This window comes from Diadema antillarum, unplaced genomic scaffold, assembly GCF_040938485.1.
Source record: "Diadema antillarum isolate AM-2024a unplaced genomic scaffold, OU_Dant_1.0 seq00000503_RagTag, whole genome shotgun sequence".
NCBI lineage: Eukaryota > Metazoa > Echinodermata > Echinoidea > Diadematoida > Diadematidae > Diadema > Diadema antillarum.
In genome coordinates this window covers 437,426-457,456 of record NW_027271460.1, presented here as the reverse complement: position 1 = coordinate 457,456, position 20,031 = coordinate 437,426, and the positions used below count along the sequence as shown (strand labels likewise).

The window sequence follows — 20,031 nt, the reverse complement described above, 5'->3', positions numbered from 1 at the left end:
ATTCATAACCGAAGGTAACTTTATAAAATAGTCCCTGCTCACTGTGTGAAAATTTCAGTGTTACATCATCTAAGGCACTACAAACATTGTACAGTTTAATTCCACATTGAATTTATGTGCAAACTGTACACAAGACTTTCATATAAGGCAGTCTTTGATAGCAATTTTTTTTTTGTATATTGAACAGGTACAATGACTTTGCTATTCTTTTCCTTATTAGAACAATCATCTAACCTATTTCAACTGTTCTTTTCCTTATTAGAACAATCATCTAATCTTTTTGCAACTCTTTTACAGACACTTACAATGTATTTACATCAGAATTATTTTCCACACATTTCTGCCATTTTGTTCACACAAAATTTGCTACTAAGCTTTTTCCTACCTCAATGTGTACCTCTGACAGCAACCACCACACTACCACACTACATGAACACTCTATGCTGAAATTTCATGAAAAATCAATCCAAGTTGATACATGATTGGGGGGGGGGGGGGGGGGACAAGGTCATCTAAGTGGACACACAACCTGTGGTGTGATTAGTCGAAGGAAGTCTCCTCAATGATGCCATTTACAATGATAGTCTTAATTTCTGTGGTGTGAGGTACAGTCTTTTCCACATGATTCCCATTAGTCAACTTGGTCGGAACCTCAGCTCTCATTTTATCTCTGTCACCAATGTTTACTGACTGACTGACTTTAGGGACCTCCTCATTAGACACACCCTGGTTGACAGTATCTTGACTGGTTTTATCCAACTTGCTACCATTCTCATCATTCTTGCTCTGGGATTCGGGTTTAGCTACAACATTTTTGCCTTCCTCCCTATTGCTATTGCAAAAGTCGTCTAAATCTGTGCTGGCAAATGGTGACAGGGAAGAGGATGTCGTCATCTCCTTGACAACCACTGTCCCTTTCTGCTCCTGGGAGGAACGGCTGGTCACCTGTTTACTGCAAAGTGTAATGGACACTGTACTCGGCTCAACTGGCTTCATCTCAGTACTGACATTGACTGGCTTCGCCTCCTCCACTTTCGCTGTGGGAGACGACACTGAAGGATGAACTGGGGTGGATGATGTCTTCCCTGCTGGTGTTGATGTTGCTAATGGTTGCTGTGGTGATGGGGAGGATGTTGCAGCTGATGATGAAGATGATAATGCTGAAGGTGTTTGCTGAGATGGTTTGATTTCCTTCTTTTTTGGTGATGGTCCAGTGGCTTTGATGGGCACAAAGGCAGACGTCTTTCCACCCACCTTGCTAGGAGTGGTGGACTTGTCCCCTCTAGGAGAGAGTGGTTTAGGCTTGGTGGCAAAGCTTCGTGATGGGGACTGTGGCAACCTGATATGGGCATGCACAGGTTTCTGGATGGTTCCATTTGGTGAGGAGGGGGAACTGTGATGCAAAAATTGAGGGGATGACTTGGGGTGAGTTCTTCTACAGACAAACCATGCAGTGCATGATGGTGTTAGGGAATGGGATAACATGAAATAGGTTAACAGCATCATGAACATGCAAGACAGGAGGAAAAGACAAAAAAGAAACATAAAAACAGACCATTCAGTGTCACATTCTATTCACCATCAAAAACGATAATCACTAGTGTTTGTCTGCACAATTGTCCTTCAAACAAAAGATAAGCTTCATAAACTTTGAGATACTGATTTGCAATTGGTATGATAGACTTTATGAGCTTTTGAAGGAATTACTCATCCATGACTTTGAACACAGAAAGGAATCAAACTTGAATTGCAATAAATTATTTCTGCATTATTAGGTATGAAATTTTTTTTCTTCAATAAAGTCAGTTTGCCAACCATGCTTTTTGTTTTTTGTGTTGTTTTTTTTTTCAAATAGCAAAACAGAAAGATGATCACACTAATTTATAATTCAAGATTAGGATTTGGCTAGAAAAGTACAAATTGTCAGACAATAATGTATCCAATTTGTCATCTGAATTATGTATTCAGTTCTCTTGGTTTGCAAGAAATCAACATTCTATTCCTTTCATATTAGAATTGTTCAAATCATTACAGACTTTAGACCCATGTAAACAAAATCCATTCCATAACACACAAAATAAATAATCATTCGTGCAGGAGAAAGATTCTGAGCTTGCACAAACAGAAAAGAAACAAAAACTTACAAAATTGGCAACTATGCAAATAAAATGAAAAAGTCACAAATCAATACTGGAAGAATAACAAAATGATAAACGAACAAAAGACCACAACAAATCAAAGGATAGGGTAAGGTAGGTTTGGTATTAAGCTAGACTGTAAGGACTAAAAGTCATTTACTTGTGTATGTGATGCAGTGAACACATTATGCCCTGTGTGGGAATAGAGATTGAAAAAAAGAGAAGAGAATAGCAGATCACATGACATTCACAAATGAAAACAGCAAATCCACAGAGAGTGAAAGACAAGATGGAACGTAGCAGTCAAAAACAGTGGTAACTACAGCATCACTTCTCATCACTTTATAACAGTCTCTTTTTCAATGCAATCTTTCACAGTGGTAATACACTAAGTTACGACTGCCTTGGAAGAGAATACTTAAGAATAGAATAACACTGTCTTAACCCATTCCACATTTCAACACGTCGTGATCTTTACATATTTTTCATAAAATTAATGTATGGTAGCACCATAGGATTGTCCTCTCTCCAAAGTTTTGAAATGAAATATGTGATTTTCATATAATTTGGTTAGATTTGAAATTTTTGATGTGGTTGCACTAGTTCTCATGAAGATATGATTTAAATTTAAACCTGAAAATGAGTTCCCTCTTGTGTACGAGGGCACAATCAGAGACTATGCATGGCTACTACTATTACTTGCAATGCTGATGATATGATCATGATATTATGATCATCACTGCTAATGCTATTGTCATATTTATCACTAGTATTCCCAACTGGTGATAGTGTAATGGCACTGAATGTTTTCTTCTACATTTTATTTTATTTATCATCTATTTTCTAAATCCATGATGGTTTGAGCTTTATTCCTTATGCAGGGGCAGATCCAGGAATTCTACAAAGAGGAGGTGCCTTTACAAAATGAAAGGGGGGGGGGGGCATGCACCCCTCCCCCCATTTTTTCTTTTTATTTCTTTTTTTTAAAACAAAAAATAAAGAGGGCGCGGCGCCTGGTGCGCTCCCCCCCCCCCCCCCCCCCCCCCCCCCCGGATCCGCCACTGTTATGTAAGATAGTTCCTATCTTCGCATTTATTTTATTTATTCAAATCCCAGTAAATAAAGCACTACAGTTGCAGCCAAGTTTGACTGATTCATAGTTTCTAGAGATCATGTCCCATTTGCCGCTTCCTGAACATGACAATGTTTTAAGGCATATTTCCTAAATAATAAATACCAGCAGTGGGTTCTTCTGATTAATGTCTTAGAAGATTTGAAATTAAGATAAGGCCATTTCCTTTGACACCACAATATTAGTAACCATAAATTGTTTGTCATCTTACGGATCTTTGCTCCCAGTTTCTTTATGTTTTCATTTTTCTCTTTATACCCTTTTCTTTCTGCAAAGGTAAACACATAAATCCTGCCATTATGGCTTAAGCTGTCATATTTACATGACCTCAGAAAGTTTTATTCATACAGAGGAGACTTAAAGGGGAAATCCAGTCCAAATATAAGTTAGTCTGATAAAAAAGGAGTAAAATCTTATGAGTTCAACAGTAAAAATTGAGTTCAACAGTAAAAATTTGACTAGAATTAGATGAAAAGCAAGGAAGTTATGAAATTTTGAAGTTTTGCTCATTTCAGCAAAATGGTTCTTGTACAGGAGATATGAATATGCAAATGAGTGAGCTAACATGTCATAACCTCACAATTTTCCATTGATCGTGTACACAAAAATGACGAAAATTCAATGTTTCTGTAACTGAAGTCTGAAACATATTCTTGGTTGAATAACTTCAGAATAGTGATCAGTTAGATATAATACCAAGATTTAAGCCTCGGGCATAATTGTGTTTTAATGAAAAACTGGAAATTTCAAAATTTTATGTACAAACTATCTGGCAAGTTGTGAGGGTATGACATTCTCATTTTGCCATTTGCATATTCACAAGGTCCATTCAAAAACTGTTTCCTGAAAAATTAGCGAAACTTCAAAATGTCATAACTTCCTTATTTTTCACCCGATTTTAATCAATATTTTACTGTTGAACTCGTAATATATTACTCTTTCTATTCAGACTATCTTATATTTGGACTGGATTTTCCCCTTTAAAGACAGGTGTAGTGCTAACTAATGGAGGTTACTCTCACAGTCATATGATTGGAAGCAATAATCTGGCAATGCAGCTACTAATCAGGAGAACACAGAAAGGTGTTGGTAAAGAATAAATTTTCTTTAAAACTTTATTACTGGAATCTCCTACAAAAATTTGTCACTGTATCCATATCAGGTTGCTTTCTACAGGACAGGATTGTTCACTTGATATCAAACCCCCAACCTGAGGAAACAGGGATCAGAATATGTCAGACCTCTACCATTCACTACAGGCCTACCGGCATAATGGGCAGTAATCAATCTCCTATATGATAATGTTTTGTGGCCCATTCAAACACACCCAAAATAATGGTTTTAAAAACAGATCTTTTTTTTTCAATGTGATGCAAAGATTGATAATTCTTGTGTACACACACACACAAAAGCACACAAATAAATGTAATAAATCTAGCAATCTGTGTTGTGATGCAAAAATCGTTCCATCTTGATTTCATTTCAAGCCCTTGAAAAACCCTTGTGTGTGAATAGCACTTGAAGAAACAATTAAATCATTATTCTGAAGAAGAAAAAAAATCCACAATTGAAGCTTACTACACTCAGGTCAAGGGGAGATTGGGATTAGAAATGGAGAGGTCAGAGACTCAAATTTCTCTGTTTGAAAGAGTCAGTTTTTGATGACCCTATGTGAACCAGTCAAATAAAACTGATGGTTCTGATATCACACTCTAAAGACCAATAACTCTTGTGTGTGAATAGGCCTTTGGTCTTCTGGTCAGTTTGCAATGCAAAATCAGTTTTATTTGTCACCATTAATACATGCTGTGCAGGAAAAAATATCGTGCTGTTTTTGAAAAAAAAAAAAGTGACCGAAAACATAACCCCTGGCATTCCAAAAGTGTGGATCTACTGAAGTGGGTTGCATTGTGAGAATAAAAAAAGAAAGAAAAAGAGAAGAAGTTTCTCTTTGTGTGCTGTTCTAACACACCGGCCAGGGCAAATTATGGTAATGTTTCAAAAAAGAAAAATCAAGCAGGATTGGTTTTTGGATCTCAATGCAAACAGCGATAATAAACAATTTCTTTTTGTGTTCATCAACATAAAATAACAGTGTTTGTGTCGTGTTGCAAAACTAAAGTTTCAAAAGCATTAATTTGGGTGTGTGTGAACAGTATTGAAGGCATAATTTACCATTTGCAGATGAAACGAAAACCCAGCGTTAGTGCTTCAAAATAGTTCTAAAATGTGAGTTAGGGATAGAAACAAGCAATGTAAAAATGTGAATCAGTAAAACTGATGTTAAATTTTGTTAAATATACAAAATGTGAACAACACTTATAACAAGAATGTTTCCAGACTAAACCGTCTACAGTCATGGTTTATTGAGAAATATAGTGATATCTCATATTGTAGGCTTCATTGTGAAAATTTCATATGGTAGGATGTTTCGTAATACAATTGACCTACACAGAAATTATGCATCAAATGTGATATCTTGAACACTTTTAAAATCACTGCTCCCAAAGGTAAACAGGACCTTTAAAACCTTGTTGAATCTTACCTGTCCTTGATAGCCTGGGAATCCAGAGAGTCTTCAGTATCAGTAGCTTTGAAGGCAAGGCTCTCCAACTCATCCAGGGCTTGGTTCACGTCCTCAACCTGGTAGGCTGACCTCGTAGTCGTGGTGGTGGTCGTCGTCCTTGTCGTGGTTTTCATCGACTGCGGCTTGGCAGCAACTGGTGGAGGTGATTTCAGTTTTGTTTTCTACGAGGGGAGAGTTAGAAAGCATCAAAGTTGGAGTCTCTTGTCGGAATTGAGTGTAATGGAAATATAGTGGCACGCACACATTTCTATCATGCATGCATGAAAACTGACCCACAAAAACCATGCATGCACATGAACACACACACTTCTTTTGTTTTTCCTTGATATCTATTGATTTAATTCACACACACACACACACATGTAAGCACACGCAAACACATGCATCCACACACACACACACACACACACACACACACACACACACACACACTGACAGGTATGAATGATATGGATTTATCTACCTGTTGGCACTACAGCTGCACAAACCTACTACACCATAAGGAGAAATGTCTCTAGTCTGCTATCAAATGCCTGTGATCACGGACACCTTTGCAATTTAAACAAAACAGTCATTCAGCATTTTCGTTATAATTGATTTACATATATCAAGAGTTCTCTTCACTTGAATTGAAAAAAAAAGAAAAGAAAAGAAAAGAAAAGGAGAAAGCAGTCAACATCTGCTAGGCAGAGCAATTATTAGTCTGATCTACAGAGGAGTGATTCTACATGGAGTTAAGAATTACACTGACTCAACTCTTCATGTCAAATATTTTAGGGTGAACCCCCCCCCCCAAAAAAAAAAAAAAAAATTAAAAAAAATTAAAAAAAAATAAAAAAATGAATAATGAATAAATAAAAAAAATTACACTTTCTAATCTTTGTGTATGGTCCATCATCTTAAAGCTATTATTCCAAATCAGCATTGTCATAGCTTTTGCAAAGTCACATGTTTCTGATGGCAGACCTTTTCTGTTCACATTTCATTAAGAATAATAGTAATGATAATTATGTTGAGTGCTGGTAAGAATGACCCTATTCTGTAGAATTAAATGGCATGTGAAGGTGCATCATAACACTGGAATTCACCCCATCTTGGACTTGCAAAATGCTAACAAGAAGTGACAGAGGCTTTTCTATAACAATCTCTGTAAAAACAATATCACCATGATATCAACTCATTGCCCTGCATTGAAAGATAAAAGGAATCAAAGCAGCTAAAAACTTCATGGGTCAGAAATCAACTAAAATAGCTCTGTGCTCTTAAGTTGCCCCAAAGAATACACCTTAGTGCTTTTTTTTTTAAGGTGGATCAATTTGGGGTCACTGTTTGATTTTCCTATTTCTATCACTTCACAGGTATACAAAGGGAGAATGTTTGCACAGAAAGAAATAGATATAGAAAGAGAATACAGACCTTTGAACACCTTGAGCAAATATATGCACTAGAGGTATTTTGCTAGGAAGTGGGGGAATCCCAATGATGATAACGCTTGGGATTCTAATTCTAACTTTAAAGTTTGTTGTACAAAGACCTTATTCCCACACCAAAGTATTAATTTCTTGGTCGGTTTTATGAATTGTTTGCTGTTTTTGCTCGCTGTTTTTGTTTGCAGCTTGTATTTTTTATGGAGTTGGGGGATGTAATGAGGTATGATTCATTTAGATGGTGGAGTAGTTCCAATTTGCAAATAAACTCAAATAATTTAGTAGGAAAGTCTTGAGCAAAGGCAAAAAGCTGTGAGAACAGAGACACTTAGCTTTCATGGTCTACTCATCAAACTTTGTTTCACAGCAACAAAGCAAACTGGTTGTATTTATGGACACCATTATCAGAGGGCAGCAAGGAATTGATTGAAGAGCTGTTAGTGGGCCAACATAGATTATTGATAACTTGGAATTTAAACAGTACTGATTCTACTGACAAAATTTTTGCTTAACCCTGGCAATTGGTGTGTATAGGTGCCCCCTCCCCACCCTTAGCCCCACCAACTTCCTAGGGTTAAGCCTAGCATTGCATCTGTTCTCACTGGTTTACTGGAAAGTGGGTTAGCCACACTGATAGTATGGGACAAACTGCTTGAATTAGCACCGCGATTAAAAAGCCAGTGAAAACAGAAAGAGAAATACAAAAGTGCAGGGCTAAGGAAGTCAATGAAAAGAGGTTGTGCTGGATGCCAGATGAATCCAAGACAAAAAAGGGCTTTGATGCTCTTTGATCCTAAGTAAGTGGTTGAGAGCAAGGCGGGCAATGCATAGGGCTGGCAATGCATAGGGCTCACAGAATGTTGAACTCGTACAGTACAAAAATAAAGATCTTCATCACACGTTTTCTAAAAAAACTCCTACTTTTACAGATAGAAGATTTTTCATGAACATGGCTATAGCGAGAATATGCTTAATCCCTATCAAGCTAAATGATTCTGTTCTAATGGCCTGTTGAGACCATTTAAACCACATTCACACACAGGAGTTAACAGCTTTTGCATAGGGATGCAAAAATCAATCTTATTTGCCACTGTTCACATACACTGAACATAGGGCAAATTATCGCAAGTTAACCCCTCCCCCCTCCCCCCCCCCAAAAAAAAAAACAACAACACACACACACACACACACACAAAATAAAAATAAAAAATAAAATAAAATAAAAATGAATAAATATATAAAAATAAATAAATGAAAATAAATAAATAATAAAAAAAAATGAAATAAAATGAAATAAAATAAAATAAAAATAAATAAATATATAAAAATAAATAAATGAAAATAAATAAATAATGAAAAAAATAAAGAAAAAATTGCCAGTGAGCAGAATGTGACCCCAAGCATTGGAGTGTGGGGACAACTAAGAAGAATTGCATTATGGGACAAAAAAAACAAAACAAAACAAAACAAATGTCTCTGCTTGCCCTTCAGACACACAGCCCAGGGCAAATCATAATAATTACGAAAAAAATCAATAGAAATAATAATAACAAGGGTAGCAATGATAATGATAATACTAATACCATCAATAATAACAATAATATGAATATCACATTTTGAAAGTATTATTGCTGCTTCTAGTAGTACCATGTGAGCTCCACCTCTTTCACATCATGATAAACTGTACTCTAGCTAGAAGCTTATGAAACTGCTCAATCTTACTACCTGGTTACAACATTGATAGAAATACAATCGATACTGGTAACTTTTGTAAACTACATGATTACGCAGTCCAACCTGACAGCAAAGGTTTCTATCGATTCCTCATTTCTGTCTTTTGTAAGAATTTCTTGATGATGTATGAGTTCTCTTGAGAGCAGAGAACATGGGTAATTTGTCTGTCAAAGTCAGCATGTCTTTATGGCTTGCTGCTGCTGTGACATTCTTGCATTATTCCCCTCCCTTTCCTCCCCCCACCCACATCAATATAGGTAAAGTGACTATTGAAATATTCCAATCATCTTCCCCATGAATCAAATTGATCTCAATGAACATAAATATTGGGGAATTCCCCGTCTCCATGCATCACATTGACCTTCACACTGTGCATGCTGCCTTAATTTACAGCAAGATAAGCATGAGTGCATACATTTGTAGTTTTCAATGGGGAGATCTGTTCAATTTGTTGCTTAGCACTGCCGCACACAACAAAACAACATTCAGACATATTCTTTTATTTCTTCTAACAGACACGTGTCTCATCTCTTCAATTCAAATGGAAAAAGATATCCTGAAAGCTGCAATAGCTCTAGCACATGCCAACAGAATAGTGAAGATATTAAAAAGCAGCTTTGTGATGCTTCTCTGATTAATTCCCATTACACTCCCACGCATTATAACTGCATGAAACCATGCTCTGTTGAGAACTAGAAATCAACATTTGCAGGTAGGCCATCTGAAACGATGCAATACAAATAAATAAAACAAACAATAGAACACAAAGCTTGCATACCACGGCACCAATACCGTGTACACAGTGGCCACATGTGGCGCACACTGAAGCAGCTGATGATTGACTTGTCCACAACTTGTGCGGCGCGGATGTCAATGCGAACACTCACATCCCATATAGATTTTAGGCGGTGTGGTCAGGTCCTGCATAAACACCATCTAAAACTACTCCTCCTGCTGAGGAGACTTTATTGTGGAACTGATATCAGATCACTGCCACTGTGAGCCCAGCTCAAGAAGAGCCCAGACCTAGACAGAGGACACTTAGAACTCCGTCTGAATTTCTCAACATACGCCTTTGAATGCCAAATATCACTACCTGTGCTTGGTCACAAAAATCAAATCCAATTAGCATAGCAAATCCAATCAGCATAGCAAATCAGCAAAATTTGTGCTTACACATTTTGCACGGACAGCGGATGGCCAAATTAAGCGATTCATTGGTCAAAGTGACCAGCTAACATACAATTTGTAGTTAATGACTGAATTATTCAATAGGAGTGATGCCTTGGTTAGGCTTTCTCCCAGTCACTGATAATAGGAAGCTTTAGATTTTCGCAACGGAGACGTTCAGAGGAAAAAAAACAAGAGACCCACGGGTCTAGCGCTCACCTGAGTATCGCAAGTTCACCTTTCACGCAGTCACTTATCTAAAATTCACAGCTCTACCAAAATTTGACCAGGCATTGTCAAGTAGAAGATGAAAATGTATAATAAGGGCCCAAATTTTTAAAGATTCCCTAATTTGGGGGGATTGGGGCCCCCTGGGGCCCTCTGGGTTGGGCATGGTGCCCATTTTGATAAATTGAGATCCTGACCCCCTAGGGATGCTACCTGCCAAGTTTGACGAAAATCCATCACGAGGTTTTCAGGAAGAAGATGAAAATTTTGGACCTTCCCAAGCAACCACCCCTGCCCCAAGAGGGGCACCCCTGGATCTGCTATAAACAAACTTGGAACTACAGTCAGTAATGTACTCACTCATAGTATTAACTTAGCTCTATAACTTCTGATTCTAGAGAAGATTTTTTAAGATTCCTTCATTTTGGGGGGTTTGGGCCCCCCCCCCCCCCCCCCGGGGGCCCCCTGGGTAGGGCATGGTGCCCATTTTAACAAATTGAGATCCTAACCCCCTAGGGATGCTACCTGCCAAGTTTGGTGAAAATGGGTCATGGGGTTCTCAAGAAGAAGATAAAATTGTACAATTTAGGCCCCATTAGGACCCCTTCCCACCCCCTCCCCTGGGTCATAAGGGGGGGGGGGCACCCCTGCTTCTGCCATGAACAAACTTGAAACTACAGTCATCAATGTACTAACTCATAATATTAACTTACCTCTATCACTTCTAGTTCTAGAGAAGAAGATTTTTACAGATTCCTTCATTTTGGGGGGTTTGGGGCCCCGTGGGGGCCCCCTGGGTGGGGCATGGTGCCCATTTTACCAAATTGAGATCCTAACCCCCTAGGGATGCTACCTGCCAAGTTTGGTGAAAATGGGTCATGGGGTTCTCAAGAAGAAGATGTAAATGTACAAATTTAGGCCCCATCAGAACCCCTCCCCACCCCCTCCCCTGGGTCCCAAGGAGGGCACCCCTGATTCTGCCATGAACAAACTTGAAACTACAGTCATCAATGTACTAACTCATAGTATTAACTTAGCTCTATCACTTCTGGTTCTAGAGAAGAAGATTTTTACAGATTCCTTAATTTTGGGGGGTTTGGGCCCCCCTGGGGGCCCCCTGGGTGGGGCATGGTGCCCATTTTAACAAATTGAGTTTCTATCCCCCTTGGGATGCTACCTGCCAAGTTTGATGAAAATCGGTCTCGGGGTTTTCAAGAAGAAGATGAAAATGTGAAAAGTTTACGCACGACGCACGACGGACGACGGACGACGCACGACGCACGACGGACGCCGGACGAAGGGCGATCGCAATAGCTCACTTGAGCCTTTGGCTCAGGTGAGCTGAAAAAACTCTGATCTGAGCATGCGCATGCAAAATCATTTTATATCAAAAGCGATGTATTTATAGCTGACATCATCCAAGATTTTACTATGTGCTCTGGGCTATTTTTACGTCTGCTCAAATCACAACGTAGAGAGTGTACTTGATGCACTGCTCTTATGGGGGTGCCATTTTATTTTTCATAGTGTGCGTCCTCGCGTAATCTAAAGCTACTTTGCAACACGATGTAGGGAAAGAGGAGAACATCCAACGCAATTGTCGTCTCAGACGTCTGCATCGCAAATCTAAAGCTCCCTATTAATCACAACATCATGCTGACGTGCTCGTCTTCGGATCTGTACATCTTTGCTCAAAACTGTTCACACCAACAACAACGTGGGGTCTTTGAAAAGAGGCTTGGGGCTGTCCCACTGGTGGGGAAGACCAGCTCCTGGAACAGACATAGCTAATTGTCTTCACACGCATACCTTGAGACACTAAAGCCATCACATACCACAGAACAGTGCTCTGTTCAATGTGAATATTCCACATGCTTTGTGCTGGCAGCTATAATAACCTCCCTACGTCCTCAACAAAGTCTCACTTTAAACCTGGTGCAATGGTTGTAAACTTTTTCTCAGTCTGTTAATGTAATGCTCCATATCACCAAATGGATGAAGTGTGATCATGTAACTGCCTGTAGTTCTAACTTAACTTAGGTCTACACAGACATATATAATACATAAAATCAAGGGATAATGCAAAAATACAAAAGTTGAATAAATGCTTCAGAAGTCTGCTCAGGCCCTACACTGTTCAGAATACCATGGTACAGACTAAATCACAGAGTCTGCCCCAGTGGGCGGAGAGAACGAGTACAAAAGGTGTGCTCCTGTGAGGTGATGGACCAGCATAGTAGGCCTACTGGTCACAAAGTCATAACACTAAAAAACAACGGGACAACCCCTGCTATGAGGATATTAAATGCAGAATACTGTGTAAATATGATGTCTGCTTCCAAAAAGATTTGACCTTGATGTAACCTTCCCACAGTGCCCTGGTGCTTTATCAACTACATCACAGTTGCCTCTTACCAATAAATATATACACGTACCATACTTTCACTCCTATTGGTATCTACTTTAAAAAAATAAAAATAAATAAATGCTAAAAAATACATGTGCTACCTATAGAGAGATAATTAATAATAGCTGAAAAGTTGCAAATAAATGTTCAAACGAAAAAATCTGCAATATAGAAAAGGTAGCAAGAAAAAAAAAAATCAGGGCTTGACAGAAAGGCTCTGATTACAAGTTTGAAATCTGAAATATTAGGAATTAATAACGCAATCATTTACAGACCAGTTCACCCTGTGAAGACACCTACGGAAGAAAGCAACAACAACAACAAAGTGTGTATTTGTACAGTCAAACCTGTCTATAGTGGCCATATGTGACCGTGCACCTCAAAACGAACATAAAGTCGCACACACTGATTTTGCGTGGGGACTGAAAATAAGTGAAATGGGTCAACCTAGCCGAACTTGACTTTTTCATATTTTCTGAAAGAGCGGGTCTTCTTTTACATTATGCTAAAATTTGGTATCATAAAACGGGCAGGAAAGTGTGTTTTTTTTTAGCAGTTTATCTCGAACATTTTTGGTAGAATAGTGTGATTAGGTGTGTCTTTAGAATCCTTTTTTCATTTCTGAAAAACCTTGTCCACACTCTTCACTTTCAACTCTAATAACTTTTGAAAGGATAGTGCTACTGCTTTGAAAGTTGGCATTGATTGTGGACAGAATGTGATGATGAGGCATGCTCAATTTCACTTTAATCTGATAATCCCTTCATTGTTGTTACTCTGGTGGTTTACTTCCTGTTTTTTGTCCCATTCATAGCACAGCCAGCATGGTTTGGTAAAGATTAAGTGCTTGAATAGACACTGTACTTCAGAGCCTCTTTTCTCAGTTCACACTTTTCCTGAGTTTGTGCTTTCTTTCCAATATTTAGATAGGTTAGGAGAGTCCATTTGATTTGAGTTATACATTATTTTAAAGCTTAAAGTCTGCTCTTTCAGAATATGGTCTTAACTAAAAATTCATGTCCGGCGACTTTTTGTTTGTTTTGAGGTGCAGGGTCACAAGGGAGACAAAATAGTAGCTGCTATAGACAGGTGGCCATTATAGAAAGGTTCTATAAAATGGCTTTTGTTGGGTTTTTTTTTTTCAGAGGGAATTGTTTTTAGTTGGTTGTGGCAGTGGTAGTGGCAGGTGGCCATGATAGACAGGTGGTCACTAAGACAGGTCTGACTGTATCTGGGTGGTGCTCAGTCTTATGAATGCCAGTGACTCAGCACTCTAGGTTTCCTCTTACGATAGATAGTGAGTTACCTTACACACAATAGAGATAGCTTGTGGCTAGTACCTTTTATTTGCTGAGTACACATATGTGTATACACACATACCAAAAGAAATAAAAAGAAAAAAAAATAGACCACAGAAGAAAAACACAAAGACACCTGGACTTCCATGGAACTTTTTGAAAATGTTGGGCTTTCTGCATCTCTGAAAGAACAAAGTTTGAATGCAGTAACTAATATATATCCATTTGTATATATTTGAGATATTCGATATTAGATCTGTTAAGAAAACAACTGATAATAGAATTGAAATTTGTGATAATTTCAATAATATTTTCAAGAATATTTCTTCTCATTTAACAAACACAATATCACTGAAAATACTTTCATTTTTATACATTTGATGATGACCTTCCTTTTAAAAAATGTGAAAATTGCTACATTGCTTTTTGCATTCAAACTTGTAATAATAAGATCCTTGATGTTCTAGGACCAAAATCACGAGAACACGGAGTTATAAAAAGTGAAATGAGTGACTATTAAAGCAAAATATGGGGATCTTATACAACACAGCTATTACAAAGTGTGTATCATTCAAACCATTTCATTCTGAGACCTCCCAACTTTTCTAACTGAAAAGGAGTGATGATTTGGCTCAAAAGTTGGAAAGAAAGAATAGCTCCCACAGAAGTGTGTAGTAAAATCATCTCGAAAAATAAGAAATTTTTATTGAAACAAAGGTTGGGAATGGTCAAATTTCAGATTCTTTCCTCCAAATGCAGAATGGTTGAGAGGTCTGCATTCATTACATCCATTTATATTTCTCTCTTGATTTATCACATCAAATAAAAAACAAAATTCTGTTAAAAGTTAAAACACATTTGCCCTTTATAACCATTGTTAGTCACAAAGCCTCTCAAATGGTATCCTACAGAAGTTTACAGTCACATGACTCCTATCACATGACTACTATCACATGACTGCTGTCACATGACTCTGCTACTGAGATCTGTCACTTATTCCTTCTGTGAAAAAACAAAACAAAAACTAGTTCTTGATGCAACGAGTTTCCTAGAATATGCACAGGACTTGTTACATATCCATTTTTACACTTGTCTCTCTTTTTTTTAGCAATAATCCATAAAAATAAAGTTATTGATCTATTCCATGTAAAGAAATTTCACGGATGTGATTTTTTCCCCCTGTGTTTTCAAGGTACAGCTGTAAGATGTACGGGTGAGGGAATGGGGTAGAGTTACTAAACAGGATGTTCCATCAGTGATTCATGACTAATTAATAATGCCATACCTCTCTTGTCATTTTAGCTGATATTGCTCCCACTTCACTGGTGATTTGCTCATGTTTCATGTGCATTGATCTAGATTTTTTTTTTTTTTCAGGCTGCTCCCCTACGAGCAAGTGATGGGACTAGACTTCAGAGCCAACCCCCAATGCTTCTAGATCAAATGAAGCATAACCCCCCTCCCCCCCATGATCAGATGCTTAGCTATAGCTCTCAACAAGGACAATCATTTGGAGCAGGGAGGTGTTACAGAGATGGGGTGGCAACTCTTCGTAATTCATGCAAACACATGTTTGGGTTCAAGGCGTTACAATTGGATGTCTAGCATTCCACTACGCTTTGAAGTCATGCTCGCCACCGCTCTAGTTGCAAGATGAAGTTCGGAGACGAAGAACGCATTTCACCTTTCGTTGAATTACAAGCTTTATTTCATCATAAAATTTTAAATGAAATACTCGAATTGATTTAGAATAGTTTAGGAAAGAATTCAATATTATAAACACGTGTTTCTAGTTTCTTCGTAATGCGCAAATCGAAATGAAATGAAACTTAGGCCCTCTTAATAACCTAATATTTTTCTATAATGCGCACATTTCTGCATATTTGTTTTTCTATCTTTTAATCTGGGATATTTTGATCTTTCAACTAAAGTACTCCGCTGAAGCGTGTTCCAGTGTGCTTTTGAACTATTTGCTGTTAAAATTGTCAGTTTTACACTGCATTTTGATTCGCTGCTCCAATTCAAGGTACACAAATCCATTGTTGCCATCACATTAAAAGAGAGAGCGAATTGCAGCAGGGGCAGGTATTTCTAGATGATAGAGCGCTAGTCCTGATTATTGATACTCTCTTTTGTCAAAGCACCTGGTTTCCACCTGTAGTTAAGCGCATAACTTCTCGGCGGTGCCGCGCATGACTTCAAAGGAGAGCAGGAGTTGCATCTCCTTCTCAAGCACCTCCCTGTTTGGAGGATCTGTCAAGTTAATCTATTCATGCAACATATGAGATTCATTCATTTTGGGGTGAAGTTTAATACAAGCTATGAATGAAAGCAACATTTGGTGTAAATTTGAATAGAATCAGAACAGCATTAGGAATATTCAGGTCATTTCAATGTGAGGAATCATTTACATGGCAAACACAGAAATATTTTTAAAGAGTTGCTGCTGCATTATCACAAGAATCAACAAAGCGCAAGCATGACACCAATAATGTCTTCTTTTCTTCTGTGATGTGTAAATAATTTCATATTATACAAGAAGGCATACATGAATGTCACTGTCATTTCAGACATCCTAAAGGCCAACCAGTTCTTAAAACAACACACAAAATAAAGTGATGGAATATGATGTTTTGGTCACTGTGTACAACCGTCAGACATGTTAGGTACAAATTACAAAAATTACAAATCCTGCAGTCTTCCTCAAGTACGCTATGAAATTATCGCAACAGCGAGTGAGAGAAAAAAATAATAACTGTGTAAACATGTAGCCTATGTTGAAAGTTATAACAATGTGAAATTCATAAGTTCCCAAAACCTCTCTTAGTTGACCATACATCTTCTTTTCTTATTTTTTTTTTCTTGTTGTTGTTGCAAGAAATAGTATTTATCCATCTAGATGTAGGACATAACACCTGAGAAGAATGTTGGCTGTGAATATTTGGGTTATAAATAACTCAGGGTCTATTTCCTTCCTACCCTTTGACACATCCAACATAGTGTTCTGAACTTGTTGATGAATTTGAATAAGAGTTTCTCCATATATTTTTGGAAAGCTGCCATGAGAACAATCTGTGACCTGCTCAAACTCCTAGATCTATGTGATGTCATAGTATCAATTCAAAGAGGAGACATGTGGTTTCCATGCCTACCATGCTATTTTTAGACTGTTCACTTCACAGGATTATCTCTGCAGTCAATTCTCTAGGAATTCAGTACATAAATACAGCAATATTGTAGTATAGTTACATTATTATATAGTGTTTTCTTTTAATTTTCTACAAAAGAACTGTTGACCTTTTTGTTCATAACTCATTCCCGCAAATATGTATCTATGTACATTAAACAATCATAATGAATGGAATGTTATATGAAAGGATGTGGCAGATGGCCAGGACAGGAAATTAAAAAGAAATAGAGTAAAATCTGAGTGTCGTTTTGTTTTTGCTGTGGTCTGATACACAACTGTTTCTGTATTCAGACAATACTGATGATTGTAGCCTTTTTTTTTTTTCTTTTTTTTTTTGCAATAAGCTTTTGCACAGATCTTTGGTTTCATACAATAACAGAGAATAGTTCTCTCTACATATGTCAACATGTCCGTTACATTTCTGGTTTCCCTTTCATGCAGGATATAAACAATACAGTCCTCATAAATTCTAGTTACTTTACAGTATATCTGCACAAGCTTTCATAACTTTGTCTTCCATAGCAGCTTTTGCATGCACATTATGTGAGCCAGCCAGATAAACTTTGAAGACATAAACAAGAAATCTGCTGAGGTAAATCCCCTTTCTAGAAGCTAGGTCCTGGCCTTCTTTTGTCTACCAAACAACATGACCTTCCTTAAAAAGTGCAAATAAGTTCAGAGGTCAGGTGAGACAATTGGCATTGTAATGTTACTACAAAGTAAAACAAACAAACAAGCAAATGAACAAACAAACAAACTAAAGCAGAGAGATTCAATATTATCAAGTTCTGTAGATGACTCTATCATTTGGTATGGTCCAGTAGGTGTTATGGTCAATGACACAATCACTGATAAGAGAAACAATTATTGCTGCCCACTTACATCCCTCCAATGCCAATAAAGGAAAACAAAGCTAATGTCTTACTGACTGTTTTACGTTTTATTGGAAAGCTTGTCATGAGTGCGATCAAACAAATTCCTTTCTACAAGATTGCCAGTTTAGAAGAAAAAAAAAATAACCATAACGGGATTTTCTACCTATGGTATTCAATATTCACTTTAAAACGCTGCGATACTGGTTTTTGTTTTTGTTTTTGTTTTTCTAATGTATCTTTTTAAACATTCCTTGAAGTCCATGTACTACTGATAAACAAACTGAAACAATATCCTGAATGTTCTCAGTCTTTCTTGTTCATAACATACTCTATCATAGAGGTGTATCTTTATGTTATACTGGATATATGCCATTATTAGAGGATAAAATTTTGGTGATTATAAAGGCTTAAAGATTAGTGAAGGGAGACATGAAGTCATATGTCAAATACAGAGATGTAGACTTTTTACGGATTCTGTCCCTTTGACATCATTACACACAAGTAATAATGTATCAAAAAATACTTTTTCTGCAAGATGAATCAAAGATTAGGTGTATTCTTCAATTTTCTTTTAAATTCACAAATGTGACTTTGGAACACAGGACAAAGGGGACTTGGGTGTGTCTATTTGGGTATGCACTGTATACATGAAGGCACAACACTGTGCATGCTGTGGTCTTATTGGTACTGCAGTGAATATCTCCATAAGTACCTTGTTTAACCCATACAATATCAAGGACAATGACAGTTAGCTTGCTGTAGGGAACTTCCTACCAATGGTTTTTGATAAGCTACACGTATTTCAGTGAGTTTAAAAGACTTCAAATGAAAATGAGGAGCTAATAATCTCCCTCAAAACTACTGTATATCAAGCTCTTTAGATGGACTGTACTGTATGCTGCCTCCTACACCAGTCATGTTATTTACTTGTATAATAACATGAAATTCAAAAAGGAAAAAAAAAATCAAAAGCACAAAGTTGCATATAATCTGATCTGGTTCACATGCACAGAACTACTTTGAATATTGTTTGTAAAATTCTTAACAGCCTTTTGATTGGAGTCAAGTCTGACGTGAACTAGAGCGTATTATCTGACAGACAACTTGTAAACAGGATGTGAAGTGCCCTTTATACGCACAGTCTCCATACAACTTGCATTTACCAGGCAGCACATCTGTCCTTGCATTTTTCCTGGATTCATAAATACTTTAAAAAGCCTGTCATATATAAAGATAGATATATACAGAAATGCATGTACATAATTACATACTCCCACATGAGCATAAAGGGCAGAATTATGTTTTGCATAAATGAAAAAGTCAGCCTTTCAGAGCACATGTATAGAAGTCATCTCATAGAGCAAGTATTCCCACGCGGTAGGACCGGGTCTTTGTCTACTTTCATTAACACCCACAAAATCATTTCAGTATTCCTGGAAATAGGGTGATAGCAAATTTCTTACGTCATTAGGACAGACTGTTACAAGCTCAGAATTGTGGGTGGTGCGTGGGACAAGGATAACGAGTCTGGTACCAACACACGTAATGAATTTATGTGAGAAGAAGAATACAGACATTGCTACATAGCTGAATATAAACCATCCATCTGTCTCTTTATCTCTATATTTCTACGGCTATCTTTCTATCCATGCATAACGTATGAGGCATCTACATAACTTGTAAATTACCTAGGATTGAATATCAGTGACTGTAATAACAACATCATAGAGATCGATTTCTGCATTGTTACACATCTGTATATCAGACATGTGGTGATGCATAGTTTACAAAAAAGAAAAAAAAGTGGGCCTAAAACAATATTTTGTTTCTGGTAAAAAGATTGTA

At 37.4% G+C, this 20,031-nt stretch overlaps 1 protein-coding gene across 1 annotated transcript in view; it reads right to left on the bottom strand.

Moving 5' to 3' along the window:
* Positions 1-502: 502 nt before the first annotated feature.
* LOC139733915 (uncharacterized) overlaps positions 503-20,031 on the bottom strand; it is a 142,022-nt gene continuing 122,493 nt past the window's right edge. The window contains exons 19-20 of the mRNA XM_071644728.1: positions 5,816-6,018; positions 503-1,393 (exon numbers count right to left, since the gene is read on the bottom strand). Of these exons, the coding sequence (XP_071500829.1) occupies positions 541-1,393; positions 5,816-6,018 (1,056 nt within the window). The 3' untranslated portion in view covers positions 503-540. The remainder of the gene's footprint in view (positions 1,394-5,815; positions 6,019-20,031) is intronic.